The 15999-nt window shown below is 52.6% G+C and overlaps 1 protein-coding gene across 1 annotated transcript; it reads right to left on the reverse strand.

Moving 5' to 3' along the window:
- Positions 1-2667: 2667 nt before the first annotated feature.
- Positions 2668-14858, reverse strand: fhip1b (FHF complex subunit HOOK interacting protein 1B). The gene is made up of 10 exons (XM_083682525.1): positions 14699-14858; positions 12706-13413; positions 9689-9934; positions 9017-9184; positions 8602-8681; positions 8303-8472; positions 6710-8098; positions 6328-6506; positions 3999-4161; positions 2668-3078 (listed from the first exon to the last, which is right to left on the reverse strand). Exons 1-10 carry the CDS (start codon positions 14825-14827, stop codon positions 2768-2770), a joined length of 3543 nt encoding a protein of 1180 aa, XP_083538651.1. The 5' UTR covers positions 14828-14858; the 3' UTR covers positions 2668-2767.
- Between the last annotated feature and the right edge of the window lie 1141 nt (positions 14859-15999).

A 15999-nucleotide genomic window follows, 5' to 3' on the forward strand; every position in this document is an offset into this window, starting at 1 on the left:
CCAGATCGACCAGGCGTGACAGACCACTAATCCAAAATGGTGGCACATCCAATATCAGTTTACTGGAATTGAATTTGTGAGAAAATGATAGCAGGCAGTAATTTCACTGCCAGAGCTGAGGGAGTGGGAATGACGTGCAAAGTTGTTGACTTTCAGAAAGGCTAGGTTATAGATGGACTTCCACATGCACTTATCCACACAAATGTAAACGTACACACGCACACACACACACACACAAAACAACTCCTAAAACTCAGTTTAAAAAAAAAAAAAAAAAAAAAAATTAAAGTGATCAAAGTGTCTTGGCAAAACTTAAAACACCATCTGTGCGGGCACAGCTTCTCAGCTTCATATCACAACAAATAAATAATTGACCCACGGACTGTCGCCAACACAGTCACGGTCACACTAGAGGTCTGGCTGACCTGACTCACTCGTCTAACAGACAGACACGTCCTGTCTCTACATGGTACCTCAGACAGGAAAGACAAACAGACAGACAGACGCTAAGAAGGTTCATGTTAATTAGTGTTTTAGACTGCAGCATGGTCAGGTCCTGGATTTACCAGAGCTGTTTCCGTCTACAGTTGGGTCCCATGACAGTATAGGGTGGTGGGGAGGGGGGGGGGTCCTATGACAGGCTAGTATCTGTTTTTCTTTTTTTTTGGGGGGGGGGGGGGGGGCTGGTCCCCCATGACAGGCTAGTACAGGGTGTTTGGGGGAGGGGGGGCCCATGACAGGCTAGTATAGGGTGTTTGGGGGAGGGGGGGCCCATGACAGGCTAGTACAGGGTGTTTGGGGGAGGGGGGGCCCATGACAGGCTAGTATAGGGTGTTGGGGGGATGTTGTTCTCTTCCCACAGTTTCTGGGGAGGGGGGGCATGACAGGCTAGTATAGTATAGGGTGTTAGGGTCCCATGACAGGCTAGTATGGGGTGTTGGTTGGGGGGGGGTCCCATGACAGGTTAGTATCTGGGTTGTTGTTGTTTTTTTGGGGGGGGGGGGGCTGGTCCCCCATGACAGGCTAGTATAGGGTGTTGTGGGGATGTTGTCCTACTAAACGAAACAGGGACTTTTCCATACAAATTTCAAGTAGTGTGTGAACTCATAGCACTCTTTAAAGTGGCGCTGTATCTCAACAGGTTCTGAGAGCTCAGACTCAAAGAGATCAGAGATCTTAACTGTGTGGCTATTTACTCACACAACCAACACGTCTGTTGGACGGAACCTCAGGACAGAGATATATAAAAAATAAAAATAAAAAAAAAGAACGACTGCTAATGATTGAAATGATAACCGTTGACAAGTTAATTCACTTGAAACACATTTAAAAGGTTGGAAACCACTATCTGCTTAGAGACACCAGTGAACTGAGGAATACCCTCCAACCCATCCAAGGTCACAGAGGAATGGAATCTCATGCCGACACTCCATCTCCTTTGCTCGGGTTTCCTTCGTGAATCTCTCAAGACTCTTATCTCTGAAGATACTGTAACAGCCTTTCATAGACCCAGTCTCAGACGACAACTCTGGACCTAGAGAACATCGCTGCCTCCTTGCCCATCAAAGACGACACCAAAGACCAAACACACCCTTTCCTATGGCAACAGGTGCATGGTGAGATAACGGACTGGAAAGTGTGTGTTCCAAATGAAAGAGGGGGGCTCTCTCTAGGTTAACACATGCATACTCACGCAAACACACACACACACACACGCATACACTCGCTGAGAATTGCTGCTCCTACATGGCATTGATATGTCTTAAAATGTTTCATTTATAAAAGAAATAATGACAATTTAAAGCAAAACATGAAATAACGTGAATAGGTGGTATAAAATCAAATCTGCCCAAAAGTGTTTTCCAGTACACAGTCCAGGGGCTGATGGGACAGAGGGATAAGGGTCTCTCCCCCTCCTCTCCTTCCCTTTTCCAGACCTCCTCCCCTAAGAACTCTCCATTGATGAGGTGACTGAGTTTAAACACAAAAAAACATAAACAAAAAGTGTGTCCTCCTCGGATGCTCTGTGCCGATTGGCCAGTTCACTTCCTGGAGTTTTCCACGCCACTACGACTGCGGTCGTCCATGGTGATGCTTTTCAGAAGGGGTGTGTCCCGCTGAGAGGGTTGAGAGACGATTGGCCAGTTTCAGGTAAGAGTTTACTGGATTCATTTCAGCGCTCTTGTTCGGCAAAATCTTCACCCAACAGGACAGACGCTATGATGAAGAATCCTTGTCTGAATTTTCTCAAGATTAAGTAAAGACCCTTCCCCCTTACCGACCATTCTCTCTGTTCCCTCTGAAGATCCCTTCCCTACACTAGAGCTGAGGGCTGGAGAGTGCCAACTAGCACCTTGAATGAGGATCTACTTCATGTTGCCAGTGGCTGTACTTCGCCACTCTACTACGGCATGGTATGTGTATATATACAGGTGCTCTCCCAAAACCTAGAGCATCTACTGAGATAGATTCAGTGTGTATATTACATACACATAAATATTATATACATGATATGCACAGTATCGTAAAACTGACCCTCTCCCCTTATACATTTATATAGACTTTGTTTCTCATATAAAACTGGCATTGAATTTCTCTCATCATCCAATGACAAACTAGACCACCCCCCCCCCCCCCCCCCCCTTCGCTTGTTTCTTCCCCTGCAGCACTAAGCCTCCTCAATGCTCCCGTCTGCCCTCTGGTGGGTGGAGGTGGTAGGAGAGAGCCGGTGCAGGTACCAGGGTACCAGGTACCAGGGCTGGTAGGGTCACTCCTCTGTGTCCTGACTGTGAGGGAAGGGCATGGCGACCGCGTGCTCCTGGGCCAGGGACGCCAGCTCTTTGAGGAACTCGGAGAAGATGACGGCGCAGTAGACGGCGTTCTTCACCCTCAGAGCCTCCGCCTGCTTCTCCAGGCCAGAGGCTCCGGCCCCCGCGCCGCCCCGGAACAGGGCGCTGTGCAGCGATTGGCCGCCGTCCCTCACGTGGGCCAGGGCGAGCTGAGCGGCGTGCCTCGCCCTCGTGGGGCTGTTGGTGTGGCGGAGGATCAAGTCGCCGAGTGACGGCTTCCGGCTCTTTACTGGAACAGACAGAGAGAGAGAGAGAGAGAGATGATGCTTAGTCACAACAAATCCAGCTACATTGTGGCACAAGCCACATCAAATGTGGTTTGACTTAGCAGGTCTCTAATTGGTCAAAATAGAGGCACTATGACTCATCAGCCGGATTTCCATGCCTTTAGCCCGAGCACTTACAGGGACATGGGACGTACTGAAAAACCCGTTTTCTGTCTAATTACATCCTAAGGGACAGGAGATGATGTGTTCTTTTGTGGGAGATGATCTAATATAATAATCCCAGTCAGGGGACGAGCAGCACGCACCCTGGTCCTGCTGCCAAACTATTACAGTCCAGACAGCAGCTGTGTGTGTGTGTGTGTGTGTGTGTCGGTGTGTCTGTCGGTGTGTGTGTGTCAGTGTGTAGCAGCATATGATACTCCCCAGCCTACAGCTAGCTGCTACCCGTTTATTCCTTCCCCTAGCCTGATGTGCACAGATGGCTCAATTCCCTTCAAATCAACTCAAAGTAGCCTGACTGCATTATCCATCCTCTCTACCTCTCCCCTGGGCTCCTCACTCCACCACAGTGCTACAGACAGCATGTCGCTGAATACCAAATCAGCCCCGAGCCCCCTACGCCCTCGGTACCACGGTAGATCTGAGAGGATTGGATTAAGCAACAAACAAAATGGTACCAGATCCATCTTGCACTCTGACAAACCAGGTGGAATTTTTCAGTATCTTGCTGACACATATACAACCCTTTCAGGCCTATGGAATTGTCAAAGGGTTAGGGGGCTGATTTGAGATTCGGTGTGTGTGTGTGTGTGTGTGTGTGTGTGTGTATATGTGTGAGAAAGCAAGGTTGTGTGTGTGTGTGTGTGTGTGTGTATGTGTGAGAAAGCAAGGTTGTGTGTGTTTCCATCTATGCCTGTCTCACCCAGTGAATCGGAGCGTCTCAGGGTGGGCACGCCCATGGGTGAGTCGGCCCAGTCCACCCTGCCCCGGGCCACCAGGTAGCGCTGGGCCTTCCTCAGCATGGCAGGGAAGTCTTCATGGGAGGCTGCAAACGCCTCGATGCGGTTCTTAACGGATCCCAGCACCTGGACAAGCAGAGAGACAGGTTTTGTTTGTTTTATATGATGATGATGCTCACACACACACACACACACACACACACACACCCTTGAGAGATTCTTTCTGATATGATAAGAACCAGTTGAGAACAGAAGTGTGAGGACAGAAGAGAGTGACCGACAGAAGGTAAAAAAAAAAGACACCGGGTCAGTAGTGGTAAGGACCATCAGGGGGCAGTAGAGAGCCAGAGTACTTGGGGCAGCAGACTAATGCCGCATGACACAGGGTTGAAATATCACTTATGAGGGGGCACCTTCTGTACACCATGTACAATGCACGTGGGAATCAGCGGATGCCGGTGGAGGTAGAAATCGGAGGACGGGCTCATTGTAATGCATGAGGAAAGGCAGACATGGTAGCAGAAGAACAGATGAGAAGCAGTGGGGTCATGAGGTGTCCTAGACCCCCCCGTTCCTCCTTCCTCTGAAGAAGTGATCACTCCAACGTAACGTGATTGGATCGGAAAAAGTTCCGCCACGTTGCTTTCCCCAATCAAGTCATGCCAGGTGAGTGACATCTCTCCAATGAAGGACGGAAGGATGTATTTGGAGAGTATCCAAACAGAAGAGAGCCTATTAAGAGTATTTCTACGTCCTACCGGGATGAGAGACTTGCTGTGGTCTGATCTACAGGGTAGTGATGCTCGTGTGGTTGTACCTGGATGAGGGACTTGCTGTGGTCTGATCTACAGGGTAGTGATACTCGTGTGGTTGTACCTGGATGAGAGACTTGCTGTGATCTGATCTACAGGGTAGTGATGCTCGTGTGGTTGTACCTGGATGAGGGACTTGCTGTGATCTGATATACAGGGTAGTGATGCTTGTGTGGTTGTACCTGGATGAGGGACTTGCTGTGATCTGATCAACAGGGTAGTGATGCTCGTGTGGTTGTACCTGGATGAGAGACTTGCTGTGGTCTGATCTACAGGGTAGTGATGCTCGTGTGGTTGTACCTGGATGAGGGACTTGCTGTGATCTGATCAACAGGGTAGTGATGCTCGTGTGGTTGTACCTGGATGAGGGACTTGCTGTGGTCTGATCAACAGGGTAGTGATGCTCGTGTGGTTGTACCTGGATGAGGGACTTGCTGTGGTCTGATCAACAGGGTAGTGATGCTCGTGTGGTTGTACCTGGATGAGGGACTTGCTGTGATCTGATCAACAGGGTAGTGACGCTCGTGTGGTTGTACCTGGATGAGGGACTTGCTGTGGTCTGATCTACAGGGTAGTGATGCTCGTGTGGTTGTACCTGGATGAGAGACTTGCTGTGATCTGATCTACAGGGTAGTGATGCTCGTGTGGTTGTACCTGGATGAGGGACTTGCTGTGATCTGATATACAGGGTAGTGATGCTTGTGTGGTTGTACCTGGATGAGGGACTTGCTGTGATCTGATCAACAGGGTAGTGATGCTCGTGTGGTTGTACCTGGATGAGAGACTTGCTGTGGTCTGATCTACAGGGTAGTGATGCTCGTGTGGTTGTACCTGGATGAGGGACTTGCTGTGATCTGATCAACAGGGTAGTGATGCTCGTGTGGTTGTACCTGGATGAGGGACTTGCTGTGGTCTGATCAACAGGGTAGTGATGCTCGTGTGGTTGTACCTGGATGAGGGACTTGCTGTGGTCTGATCAACAGGGTAGTGATGCTCGTGTGGTTGTACCTGGATGAGGGACTTGCTGTGATCTGATCAACAGGGTAGTGACGCTCGTGTGGTTGTACCTGGATGAGGGACTTGCTGTGGTCTGATCTACAGGGTAGTGATGCTCGTGTGGTTGTACCTGGATGAGAGACTTGCTGTGATCTGATCAACAGGGTAGTGATGCTCGTGTGGTTGTACCTGGATGAGAGACTTGCTGTGGTCTGATCTACAGGGTAGTGATGCTCGTGTGGTTGTACCTGGATGAGGGACTTGCTGTGGTCTGATCTACAGGGTAGTGATGCTCGTGTGGTTGTACCTGGATGAGGGACTTGCTGTGATCTGATCAACAGGGTAGTGATGCTCGTGTGGTTGTACCTGGATGAGGGACTTGCTGTGGTCTGATCTACAGGGTAGTGATGCTCGTGTGGTTGTACCTGGATGAGGGACTTGCTGTGGTCTGATCTACAGGGTAGTGATGCTCGTGTGGTTGTACCTGGATGAGGGACTTGACGCTGGGCTGGAAGACCATGTTAGTGTTGAGGAGGAAGGAGCGTAGGAGGGGCTGAGGGTAGCAGGCCAGCTGGCCCAGGATACCCGTCAACAGGATGTTGACGTACAGAGAGTTCTGGAGCATGTTCTCCAGTTTGGCAAACAGGACCACCATGAACGGACCTGGGGCAGGGAGAGGGGGAGGGAGGGAGAGAGAGAAAGAACAAAAGAAGGTGAGAATGGCAGGAGGAGGGCCTGGGAGCACACCTGGATCTTAATGGCGAGCCCAATTCAACATCAAACACAAAAAGTAAATGACAAAAACATCAAAGAGTGAAGTAACATCAAAGAGGAAAGCAACACTCAATGTCTGTCTCTGGTCTCACCTGTGTAGGGCTGGGAGCCTGGCTGTCCCAGGGGTCTGGCAGGACTGAACACCCCCACAGCTGAGCTCTCTCCCCTGGACTCAACTCCCACCCCGGTCCCGGTCAGGTCAGCGTCCAGCGGCGGGGGTGGAGGGGGCTCCTCTTCCTGTCTGAGAGCAGAGGGCGGGTCTAGGGTGGCCTCCTCCAGCTGTCTCCCTCCCAGGGCCCCTGCCCGGCGCTCCCTCACCCTGTCCTCCAGCTCTCTCAGCTCCTGGTGGAAGGCCTCGATGCTGATGCCCTGGCCGTTGGAGTCTCCAGGCTGCTGCTGCTCACCCGGTGCCCTCTCTAGGAGCTCCTCGATCAGGCTCTCCACAGACTCCAGCCCCTGGCTTGGGAGCAGGCCCTCTGGAGGCCCGGTCAGTGGGGCTGGGGCTAGGGCTGAGGCCTGGGGGGCTGGGCTGTCGTTGACGAGGTGGGTTGGAAGGAGAGTTGCTGGTTGGGGTTGAGAGCTTTGAAGGGGGGTCTGTTTCTGTGGGTGAGCCCTGGACCCTTCCCCGACCCCTAGGGGCCCACAGGGCTGGGGAGGGAGGACCCCCACCGTCCCATTTTGGCTAGAGTCACCAGCAGAATGACGCCTCTCTCCCAGGTCTCTCTTCACCTTCTTTACCTCCATCCCTCCATCCTGACCATCCGAGCACCCGTCCCCCCCCTGCCCCGAGGTCCCGTTGTACATGCCCTGGTGGGGGGCAGAGGGGGCTGCGCTGGGGAGGTGGGGGGCCGTGGAGGGGGGAGGGAGGGAGGACGATGCCGAGGGGGGTGGGAGAGGAGCAGGTTTGAGGACCTCCTCTCTCTGCAGGCTGCGTTTCTTCGTCCGCGGCGTCAGGCTGATACAGTTCTTCCCAATGGTGACGTCCCACTCTCCACTGTCCCTCTCCGAGCTGCTCCACTCTGACCGTGCTGCCGCCACCACTGCTGCCCTCTGCTGGCCTGGGGATGTATTGCCGCCCCCTGGCTGTTGGAAAGAAAAGTGCTCAGGGAACATAGTCATACTAGGGTTGGAGTTGGGGGGCGGAGGAGGCAGGGGGACTGTGTTTGGAGAGGGGTCCTCCCCGTCGTAAGGGGCTGACCAGTTCCGACAGGCCCAGGAACACAGCTCGATCCCCCGCCGAGCATCTCGGAGGTACTCCAGGTAGCCCCCCTCCCAGTCCAGCCCCTCTGAAGCCTGGTGCATGGGGCTGTCCGGGGACAGGGGGGTGTTAGGGCCCCCGCGGGGGGACAGGGGGACTGGGTCAGAGCTGGTGGGGGTGGGGGGCCCTCCTCCAGTGCTCTGCTGGCGCATGAAGAGGGCCAGGCGGGACGGAGTGCTGGGTTTGGGGTGGACAGGAGACTCTGAGCTGGGGCTGTTCAGGCCTACAGACAGACAGACAGACAGACAGAGAGACAGGGGGAGACAGAGAGTCAACATTAGTCACAATCACACTTCATGTGTTTAGAATAAGTTCACGTCTCTCCAAGTCACTCACTTAATACTTACGATGCTGATATCACATGCTCATTTCAGCCACTGTATTTTAAGTCCCTAAAATGTGAAAGACTGAATCCTGTGTCAGTTACCTTTCCCCCAGAAGGCAGGTTCGTCCTCCCGGTCACCAGAGGGCAGTGTGCTAAGGCGGCAGCACTCTGGGATCAGAGAGAGGAACTTGTCTGCTGACTTGCCGTATAAATCTGTCTCCCTGACGGCACGCCTCTGACTCAACATCACATGGGTGCAGGGCAGCAGATACCTGCAGGCAAAATACACACTTTACTAAGGTGCAGAAGAGAATACACACACACACACACACACACAATGACAGAAAAACAGTATCATGACTGTGTGACTTGCAAGTATGCGTACACACACACAACTCTACCTGAGAACGAGCTGCAACATGAGGTCTTCACAGTTGAGGGAAAGCAGAGTCCTGAATAAGCTCAAAGACACCATACACAGCTGTGAGAGAGAGAGAGAGAGAGAGAGAGAGAGGACACACAGGTGCAATATTAGCAACACAGGTAAAACCTGTGAGACAGCAATCAGTCAGGAATACAAGGTGGAGGACAGGTCTGTCCTCTTGTTCAAACTCACTCACACACAAACACCCGCACCCACTCACACAAACACCCGCACCCACTCACAAACACCCGCACCCGCACCCACTCACACAAACACCCACACCCACTCACACAAACAACCACAGAAACACCCACACAAACACCCAAACAAACACCCACACCCACACAAACCCCCACACCCACACAAACCCCCACACCCACACCGTGACTGACCCTGGAGTTGCTGCTGATGCGCGTGAGCAGCGTGTCCAGAATGGTGTCGTTGTCGTGGCGATGCATTAGGATGAAGCGCAGGAAGGTTTTGAGGAGGGCCGTTTCCGTGACGCTCCGGAGGAACAGGTCCAGGTAGGCCGTGCTGGCAATCATCTCATCCACTGACGACTGGAGACAGAGGGAGGGAGGGAGGGAGGAAAGAACAGATGGTGAAGTAAAAAAAGAAAGGGGCAAAGTATGACAAAGGAAGATAAGTTAAAATGGCATCATATCATGTAACATTTGTAATTTCATCAAGTCAACCGTAAACACACATCACGTCGTCATAAGAAGTTAAAAAGCCTGAGCCTCCAATGTGCAAACAATCAAAACCAAAAAAGTCACTAAACATATTCATGTGGCTCTATGGCAATGTCACATTATGTTTACTTTTTTTAAGGGGAGTAGACTGTGGATTACTATGACAACAACACTTTGATTGTCCACCAAATGAAGCGTCGTCATTTTACATTTTTGGACGAATAAAGTCACCCGTGGCACTCTAGAATGTTGACCATTTGGGCGACTTTACTCTAAATGACTTACAATACAATGGAGAATGCGTTTTGTTTTCTAGTTTTTTTTTTTTTTTTTTTTTTTTTAAACATGTTTCTGGGCTTATGTTTCCGCTACCTTGTGGAGGGCGGGGCCCATGACGGGCACCAGGAAGCCGTTGTGGACGTAGTCGACCAGCTGACTGCGGACCAGGGGGTGGGTCACCTGGATGACGGCGTTGCAGAACTCCAGAGAGTTCATGAACAGCACCAGAGAGGACACGCCCATCCAGTCCTCCCGCCGCAGGGCATGCCAATCATCTCCCCGCACCTCAATCTTCCTGGGCAGGGAGGAGTAGAGGGCACTCAGGCCTGTGGCCAGCACCTGGAGGAGGAGGAGGAGGAGAGAGGTTAGGAGGAGAGAGGTTGGGGGGCGGGGGGGGGCATGAGGGACTCATTTGGATGACATGAGCCGTTGATATAAAACATTAAAAAAGGAACAATAAAGTTCTATGATATCCGATCAGGGTACAGTTTCTACTTGTATTTCCTCTTACAGAGTAGCTCCACACACGCGCACGCCTCTAGCCTGACCTAAACCATGGCTTACATAGTGTTCCAGCTCCACCTTCATTAGCACAGCTAGAACTGGAACAGCCCTGTTCAGGGGTCATGAATCATCATGTGTGACACACACACACACACACACACTTGTGTGAGCTCATTCCCAAGTCCAGAGTGTAAGGGAGAGTCAGTGTCAGGGCTCAGCTGTCCAGAGTGACACATCACCACCACCACCACTGAGAGAGCATAGCACAGCAGGCCACATACTGCATCAATCAACATACAGTGGCATTGTGTGTGTGTGTGTTGTTCTCTTCACACACACACAGCCAGCCTGTTAACAGGTTATTGATTTGTGCTCTTGAGCCGGTGGGTGTCCACGTCAAACTCACAAACAGACAAACCAACCAACAAACAAAACAAAAACAGCTCAATCCAGGGGTCACCAGACACTCACTGGGAGGAGCCAATGGAACGGTGGTGCTCCTACATCATTGGCTAAGAGCGGTCGGTTACGCAACGGCCTGGGTTAAGTCTGAAGTATAGGCTTAGGCCCATAGCCTGGACTGAACCCACCACAGCGCCACACCCTAGGGATGTTTCCAGGCAAACAACAAAGAAGGAAAAACATTCTGTTTTTGGTTACTAAGGAATTGCTGGGGTTGACAGTAATTTGGCGGACAGAGAGAGAGAGGGAGAGAGAGAGGGGGAGAGAGAGAGAGAGGGAGGTTTTTACAAAAAAAAAGAGAAGAGGGGAGGGGGAGAGAGGAGAGGAGCGAGACAAGATCAAAGCCTGTGTACTAATGCGGGACTCTCAGGAGCAGGAAGACAAGACAAGGGCAGGTATCATCAAAAGACTGTGTTCTAACAGAGGAGGGGAGGACGGGATGGGAGAGGAGAAAGGTTATGCAAAGAAGGGGGGATATGAAGGGAAGGATAAGGGCAGAGAGGGAGAGGGAGACGGTGAGGGAGGGATGGAGGGAGAGGGAGAGAGAGAGAGAGAGAGAGAGAACTGCAGTGCCACAGCTTGGTCCTGGGATGACACCTCTACTGGTCGTCTTTGTTATGTAGGTCAGTTTGACGCCCATAAGTAATTCTATTAGAGAGGAGAGGAGAGCCAGGACTGAGGTAGAGGAGAAGAGGAGGGGGGGAGAGGAGAGCCAGGACTGAGGTAGAGGAGGAGGGGAGGGGAGGGGGGGGAGAGGAGAGCCAGGACTGAGGTAGAGGAGAAGAGGAGGGGGGGAGAGGAGAGCCAGGACTGAGGTAGAGGAGGAGGGGAGGGGAGGAGAGGAGAGCCAGGACTGAGGTAGAGGAGGAGGGGAGGGGGGGGGAGGAGAGCCAGGACTGAGGTAGAGGAGGGGTGGGGGGGAGGAGGAGAGGAGAGCAGTTCCAGGACTGAGGAGGAGGAGAGGAGAGGAGAGCCCGGACTGAGGTAGAGGAGGAGTGGAGGGGAGGAGAGGAGAGCTAGGACTGAGGTAGAGGAGGAGGGGAGGGGGGAGAGGAGAGCAGTGCCAGGACTGAGGTAGAGGAGGAGGAGAGGAGGTGGGGAGAGGAGAGCAGTGCCAGGACTGAGGTAGAGGAGGAGGAGGAGAGGAGGTGGGGAGAGGAGAGGAGTGCCAGGACTGAGGTAGAGGAGGAGGAGAGGAGAGGGGGGGGAGAGGAGAGCCAGGACTGAGGTAGAGGAGGAGTGGAGGAGGAGAGGAGAGGAGAGCCAGGACTGAGGTAGAGGAGGAGGAGAGGAGAGGAGTGCCAGGACTGAGGTAGAGGTGGAGGAGAGGAGAGGAGAGCCAGGACTGAGGTAGAGGAGGGGTGGAGGGAAGGAGGAGTTGAGAGCAGTGCCAGAGGTAGAGGAGGAGTGGAGGAGATGAGGAGAGCCTCCACCAGCCTCCCCCAGTATTGCAAAATATGACCGTGTAGAGAGAGAGAGAGAGAGAGAGAGAGAGAGAGAGAGAAAGTGTTGATGGTGGAGAGAGAGTGTTGCTTGGCTGCCGTATCAGAGAGAGAGTGCGATGAGGAAGTAGATAGAAGGAGGACAAGCGTTTCGGCAGCAGCTCTCTGATGTCAGCGGTCAGGTGGCTGACTCATCTCTCTCTCCTCTCCTCCTCAACGCTCCCTAATCAGACACATCGCTGGCACATCAGCTTGTGTCAGGGGAAACACTGAGTATTTCACAACGTCCACGTGAAACTCCTCACGCCTCGCTGAAAGGCACATACATACACACACACACTTCTGGCAAAGCTATTTCCAGAAGGGAATGAAGCAAAAAAAATGATATAACTCATACTTTCATTACATTTAGTCATTATTTTACTGTTGTAGTCAGCTTAAAAAAAAAAGGGAAAAAAAAAAAAGCTTCGAACTTTATGCAACTGCTTCTATGACGGGCAGGGTTCAAACGTGGAGGACCCAAGCTTCTACCATGAGGGCATCACTTGAGGTTTACAAGTCTTAGCCAGGGCTAACTCACCACGAGACCTGAGCTCTCCTCTACCCTCCCCTCTTCTCTCCTCTCCCTCTCTTCCACCTCTCCCTCTGTCCTGGCACTGCTGTCCTCCCCCCCCTCCCCTCCCCCGGCCCCTGGCTACTCACCGGGCAGAAGTAGGAGTTCTCAGCGATGTATCTGGCTACGGCCTGGTTGCTGGCGGAGGTGGCCATGACCAGGAGCAGGGCGTCGCGCGCCTGCTGCCCGATGGCCCCGTCCCGGTGGATGAAGGGCACCAGCAGGGAGAAGATGAGCAGGTTGGTGGGGCCCTGCGGTGGTGTCTGGTGGGCCTGCGGCTGGTGGAGGCCCCCCGGGCCGCCTGGAGCCTGGGCGGGACCCAGAGGGGCGCTGGCCGCCCTGAACAGCAGCTCCAGCACAGCAGGCTGGCGGGCCATGGACACACACACCTGGTTGAGGAGGAGGACCAGGCTGTTCTCCAGGGAGGGGGGGCATCCGAGCTGGGGCTCAGCACACGCCCCCAGCAGCCCCAGGAGGGGCTGGAGCACGGCTTTGTGCTGGAGGAGGGGCTGCTGCGATTGGCCGATCAGCATCTCAAACAGCTTCAACAGCGCCCCCTGGCTGTCCGGGTCCAGGCCGCGCCGCAGGTGCCACTGGACCAGGCGTTCTAGAATGTTCTCTGTCACCACCAGGTCCAGGATGGGGCCCATGGCGGGCACGTTGTGGGGCCCTGCCCCCTCGCCATCCCCTGGGCGCTCCTCGGCCAATAGGCACAGCATCTGGTCTGTGTGGTTCCGTACGGCGGTGAGGTCATCACTGGAGCCGGAGGGGTCTCGCTGCTCCAACACCCATGACACCTGTGGGAGAGAGAGAGGAGAAGGGAGAAGAGAGAGAGAGAGAGAGAAAGAAAGAAAGAAAGAAAGAAAGAAAGAGAGAGAGAGAAGACATTTATTTCGACATGTGTGAGTTTGAGCAGTGATAACAACCGCATTGAGAATCAGCCATGTTCTCGGACAACGTTGGGGAGTACATCTTTAGACGATGGGGGGAAATTAAAAAAGGACACGTAAAAAGGGGAATCAGAGATGATGAAACTCAAGACCGTGTGTGTGTGTGTGTTTGTTGATCACCCTGATAGAACATGACAACCCCAGTGATGAATCTGCTTGCTTGCTTGCTTGCAGGAAACTTGAGAAGATAGCAGACAAACAGATGTCTATCTAAAGCCTTGCTGTGTCTGTGTGGTAATGGCCTTGGCAAGAGTCCAGAGAGCCCTGTCGAAAACACTGCTGTCCTCAGAGGAAAGGAAAGCTATTTTGCTAATGTCCTATACACACACTTGCAGTGGCAGGGTCGGTCAGAGAGGGACCTTGCAATGCTGGTAGTGTTGACACACACACACACAGACACACACAGACACACACAGACACACACACAGTGCTGTAGTTGACAGGGGTATTGAGGCTGGCTGGCAGGCACACACACTTATGATGGAGAGATGTGGCCAAATGTGTGTGTCCAGTGGAGGCTGGTGGAGATAGAAATCGGAGGACGGGCTCATTGTAACGCATGAAAGGGAATGATGGACGGTATCACGCATGTTCAATACCTCTCTTCTCTACCACTCTTCTCTGCCTCTCTTCTCTGCCACTCTTCTTCCATCTCTTTCAACCCTTACATCACAGAGCTCATGTATCTGTGCTGTGACTGTGGTTGTGGCCATGGTGGTGTAGGAGGATACAGAGAGATATCCATATGCTGCAGCAGCAGCTGTGTGTGTGTGTGTGTGTGTGCGTGTGCGTGCGTGAGCAAGGCTGTGCGTTTGATTTACTCTGGGACCCTCTATATAAAGAAATGTCTGCAGCCACCGTTGTGTTGTGTGTTCATGTTCTGAATGACAGCGTGATTAGTCAGGAGGCAGAGGTAAAAAGACTTGACTTTACTCTCTTTTTACAAAGAGAGTTTACAACGACAACTTCAAGGACAACACAAGTGCCTGTTAACCCTGTGTATACCAGGGTATGCTACACTCACTGTACCGTACGGTGCTTTGGACAAAAGCATCAGCTAAATGCGGTATATTATTATTATTATTATTGATATTATTTATCTTCCATGGGGAAGCAAGCTCTCCTGTCTCACCTGTCTCCAGTGGTTCTCGAACACCATCTGGCAGGTCTCGGGGTCCGCGGTGCAGGGGCTGGAGGAGGCCACGGCCCGACTGGACCGGTTCCCCGGACCCCGGGGGGTCAGCCGGCTGAGCCAGCTCATATCGGCCGCCAGCGAAGGTCACAGGTGAAAGGTCAAAGGTTAGAGGGGAGGCGTTGGTGCATGGACAGAGGGTAAGGAGAGAAGGAGGGAGAGGAGGAGGGATAGAAGAGAGGAGAGGAGAGGAGGGAGGGAAGGAGAGGGAAAGGAGGGGAGGGAGGGGGGGGGGCAGTGAGAGGTGGTGGGGGGGACCAAGAGAGAGAGTCCTGATAGAGGGGGGTCGGAAAAAGAGAGAGGAGGAGAGGAGGATTCTGTTGAGGTCGGCGGGACAGGGATTGGGGGGGGGGGGGGGGCGCGCTGTCTCTTTGTGTCAGTGTCACCGTGGTAACAGTGCGGCTGTGGCCAGTCAGAGGTGGGGTGTGGGGGGGGTGGGCGACACGGCAGCTCTCCCTGAAGACCCTGTCATCCAGTCTGCAACCTGCACCACTCCATGCCCAGGCAGACCTCCAACAGCCCTGCAGAGGAGGCGGCAACACACACACACACGACAGGGTTAGCATTAGCAGTAGCACAGACATCTCTGTGAATGGAAAGGTATTTTATTTCAGATTTATTCTAGCAGTCCCACTGAGACCAAGGTCTCTTACATTACAAGGGAGCCCTGCATACACACAGTTTACAATCATACATAATCTGAGGACACGAAAACCTCGACATCTGAGGTGAGGAAAGGAATACGAAAATAACGGGAATTCCTATTCTTTTCATATTCTATTCAACAGACCAGGGCGAGGAACCCGTGAGTCAAACCCACAGTGGGTTCGGTTGCTTTGAACAATCTACTGTACCAACAGTCAGCAATTAGTATAACAATTAGCAATGACATTCACTGTACTAATGACTTATGCCAACTAACAGAGAGGTTAGCCATTAGCAATGGCATCTAAAGTCAACATAGAGTTAGCATAGCAATGCTAACTGGGCCTGAAGAGCAACAGGAGACTTAGCCTAAGGGCCCACATTGGGCTAGTCATCTGGGTGTTTCTGAGCTGATATATGACCTCTTCGTGCTGCACGACGTTATTGCACAATGATTCAAGTCAGAAATTTGAGTTCAAATGGCATGTGTCATTTGGGCGAAACATTCTATTTTTCTTTGCTCCTCCTGAAGTGATTTCCAACACGGCGTGATGCATGACACTGCATCCAGTGTAGAGCTCAGAAGTCTGACGTGG

The sequence above is a fragment of the Argentina silus genome (assembly GCF_951799395.1).
Source record: "Argentina silus genome assembly, chromosome: 12".
In the NCBI taxonomy this organism is placed as follows: domain Eukaryota; kingdom Metazoa; phylum Chordata; class Actinopteri; order Argentiniformes; family Argentinidae; genus Argentina; species Argentina silus.

What these genes read in the sequence shown, in the direction of transcription:
- fhip1b (XM_083682525.1), bottom strand. Translation starts at nt 14,827, where the DNA reads ATGAGCTGGCTCAGCCGGCTGACCCCCCGGGGTCCGGGGAACCGGTCC. An exon ending in AGAACTCCTACTTCTGCCCG is followed by an intron (nt 9,935 to 12,705) that starts GTGAGTAGCCAG and finishes CTCCTCCTCCAG; the next exon opens with GTGCTGGCCACAGGCCTGAG. An exon ending in ATGTTGCAGCTCGTTCTCAG is followed by an intron (nt 8,473 to 8,601) that starts GTAGAGTTGTGT and finishes TTTTGCCTGCAG; the next exon opens with GTATCTGCTGCCCTGCACCC.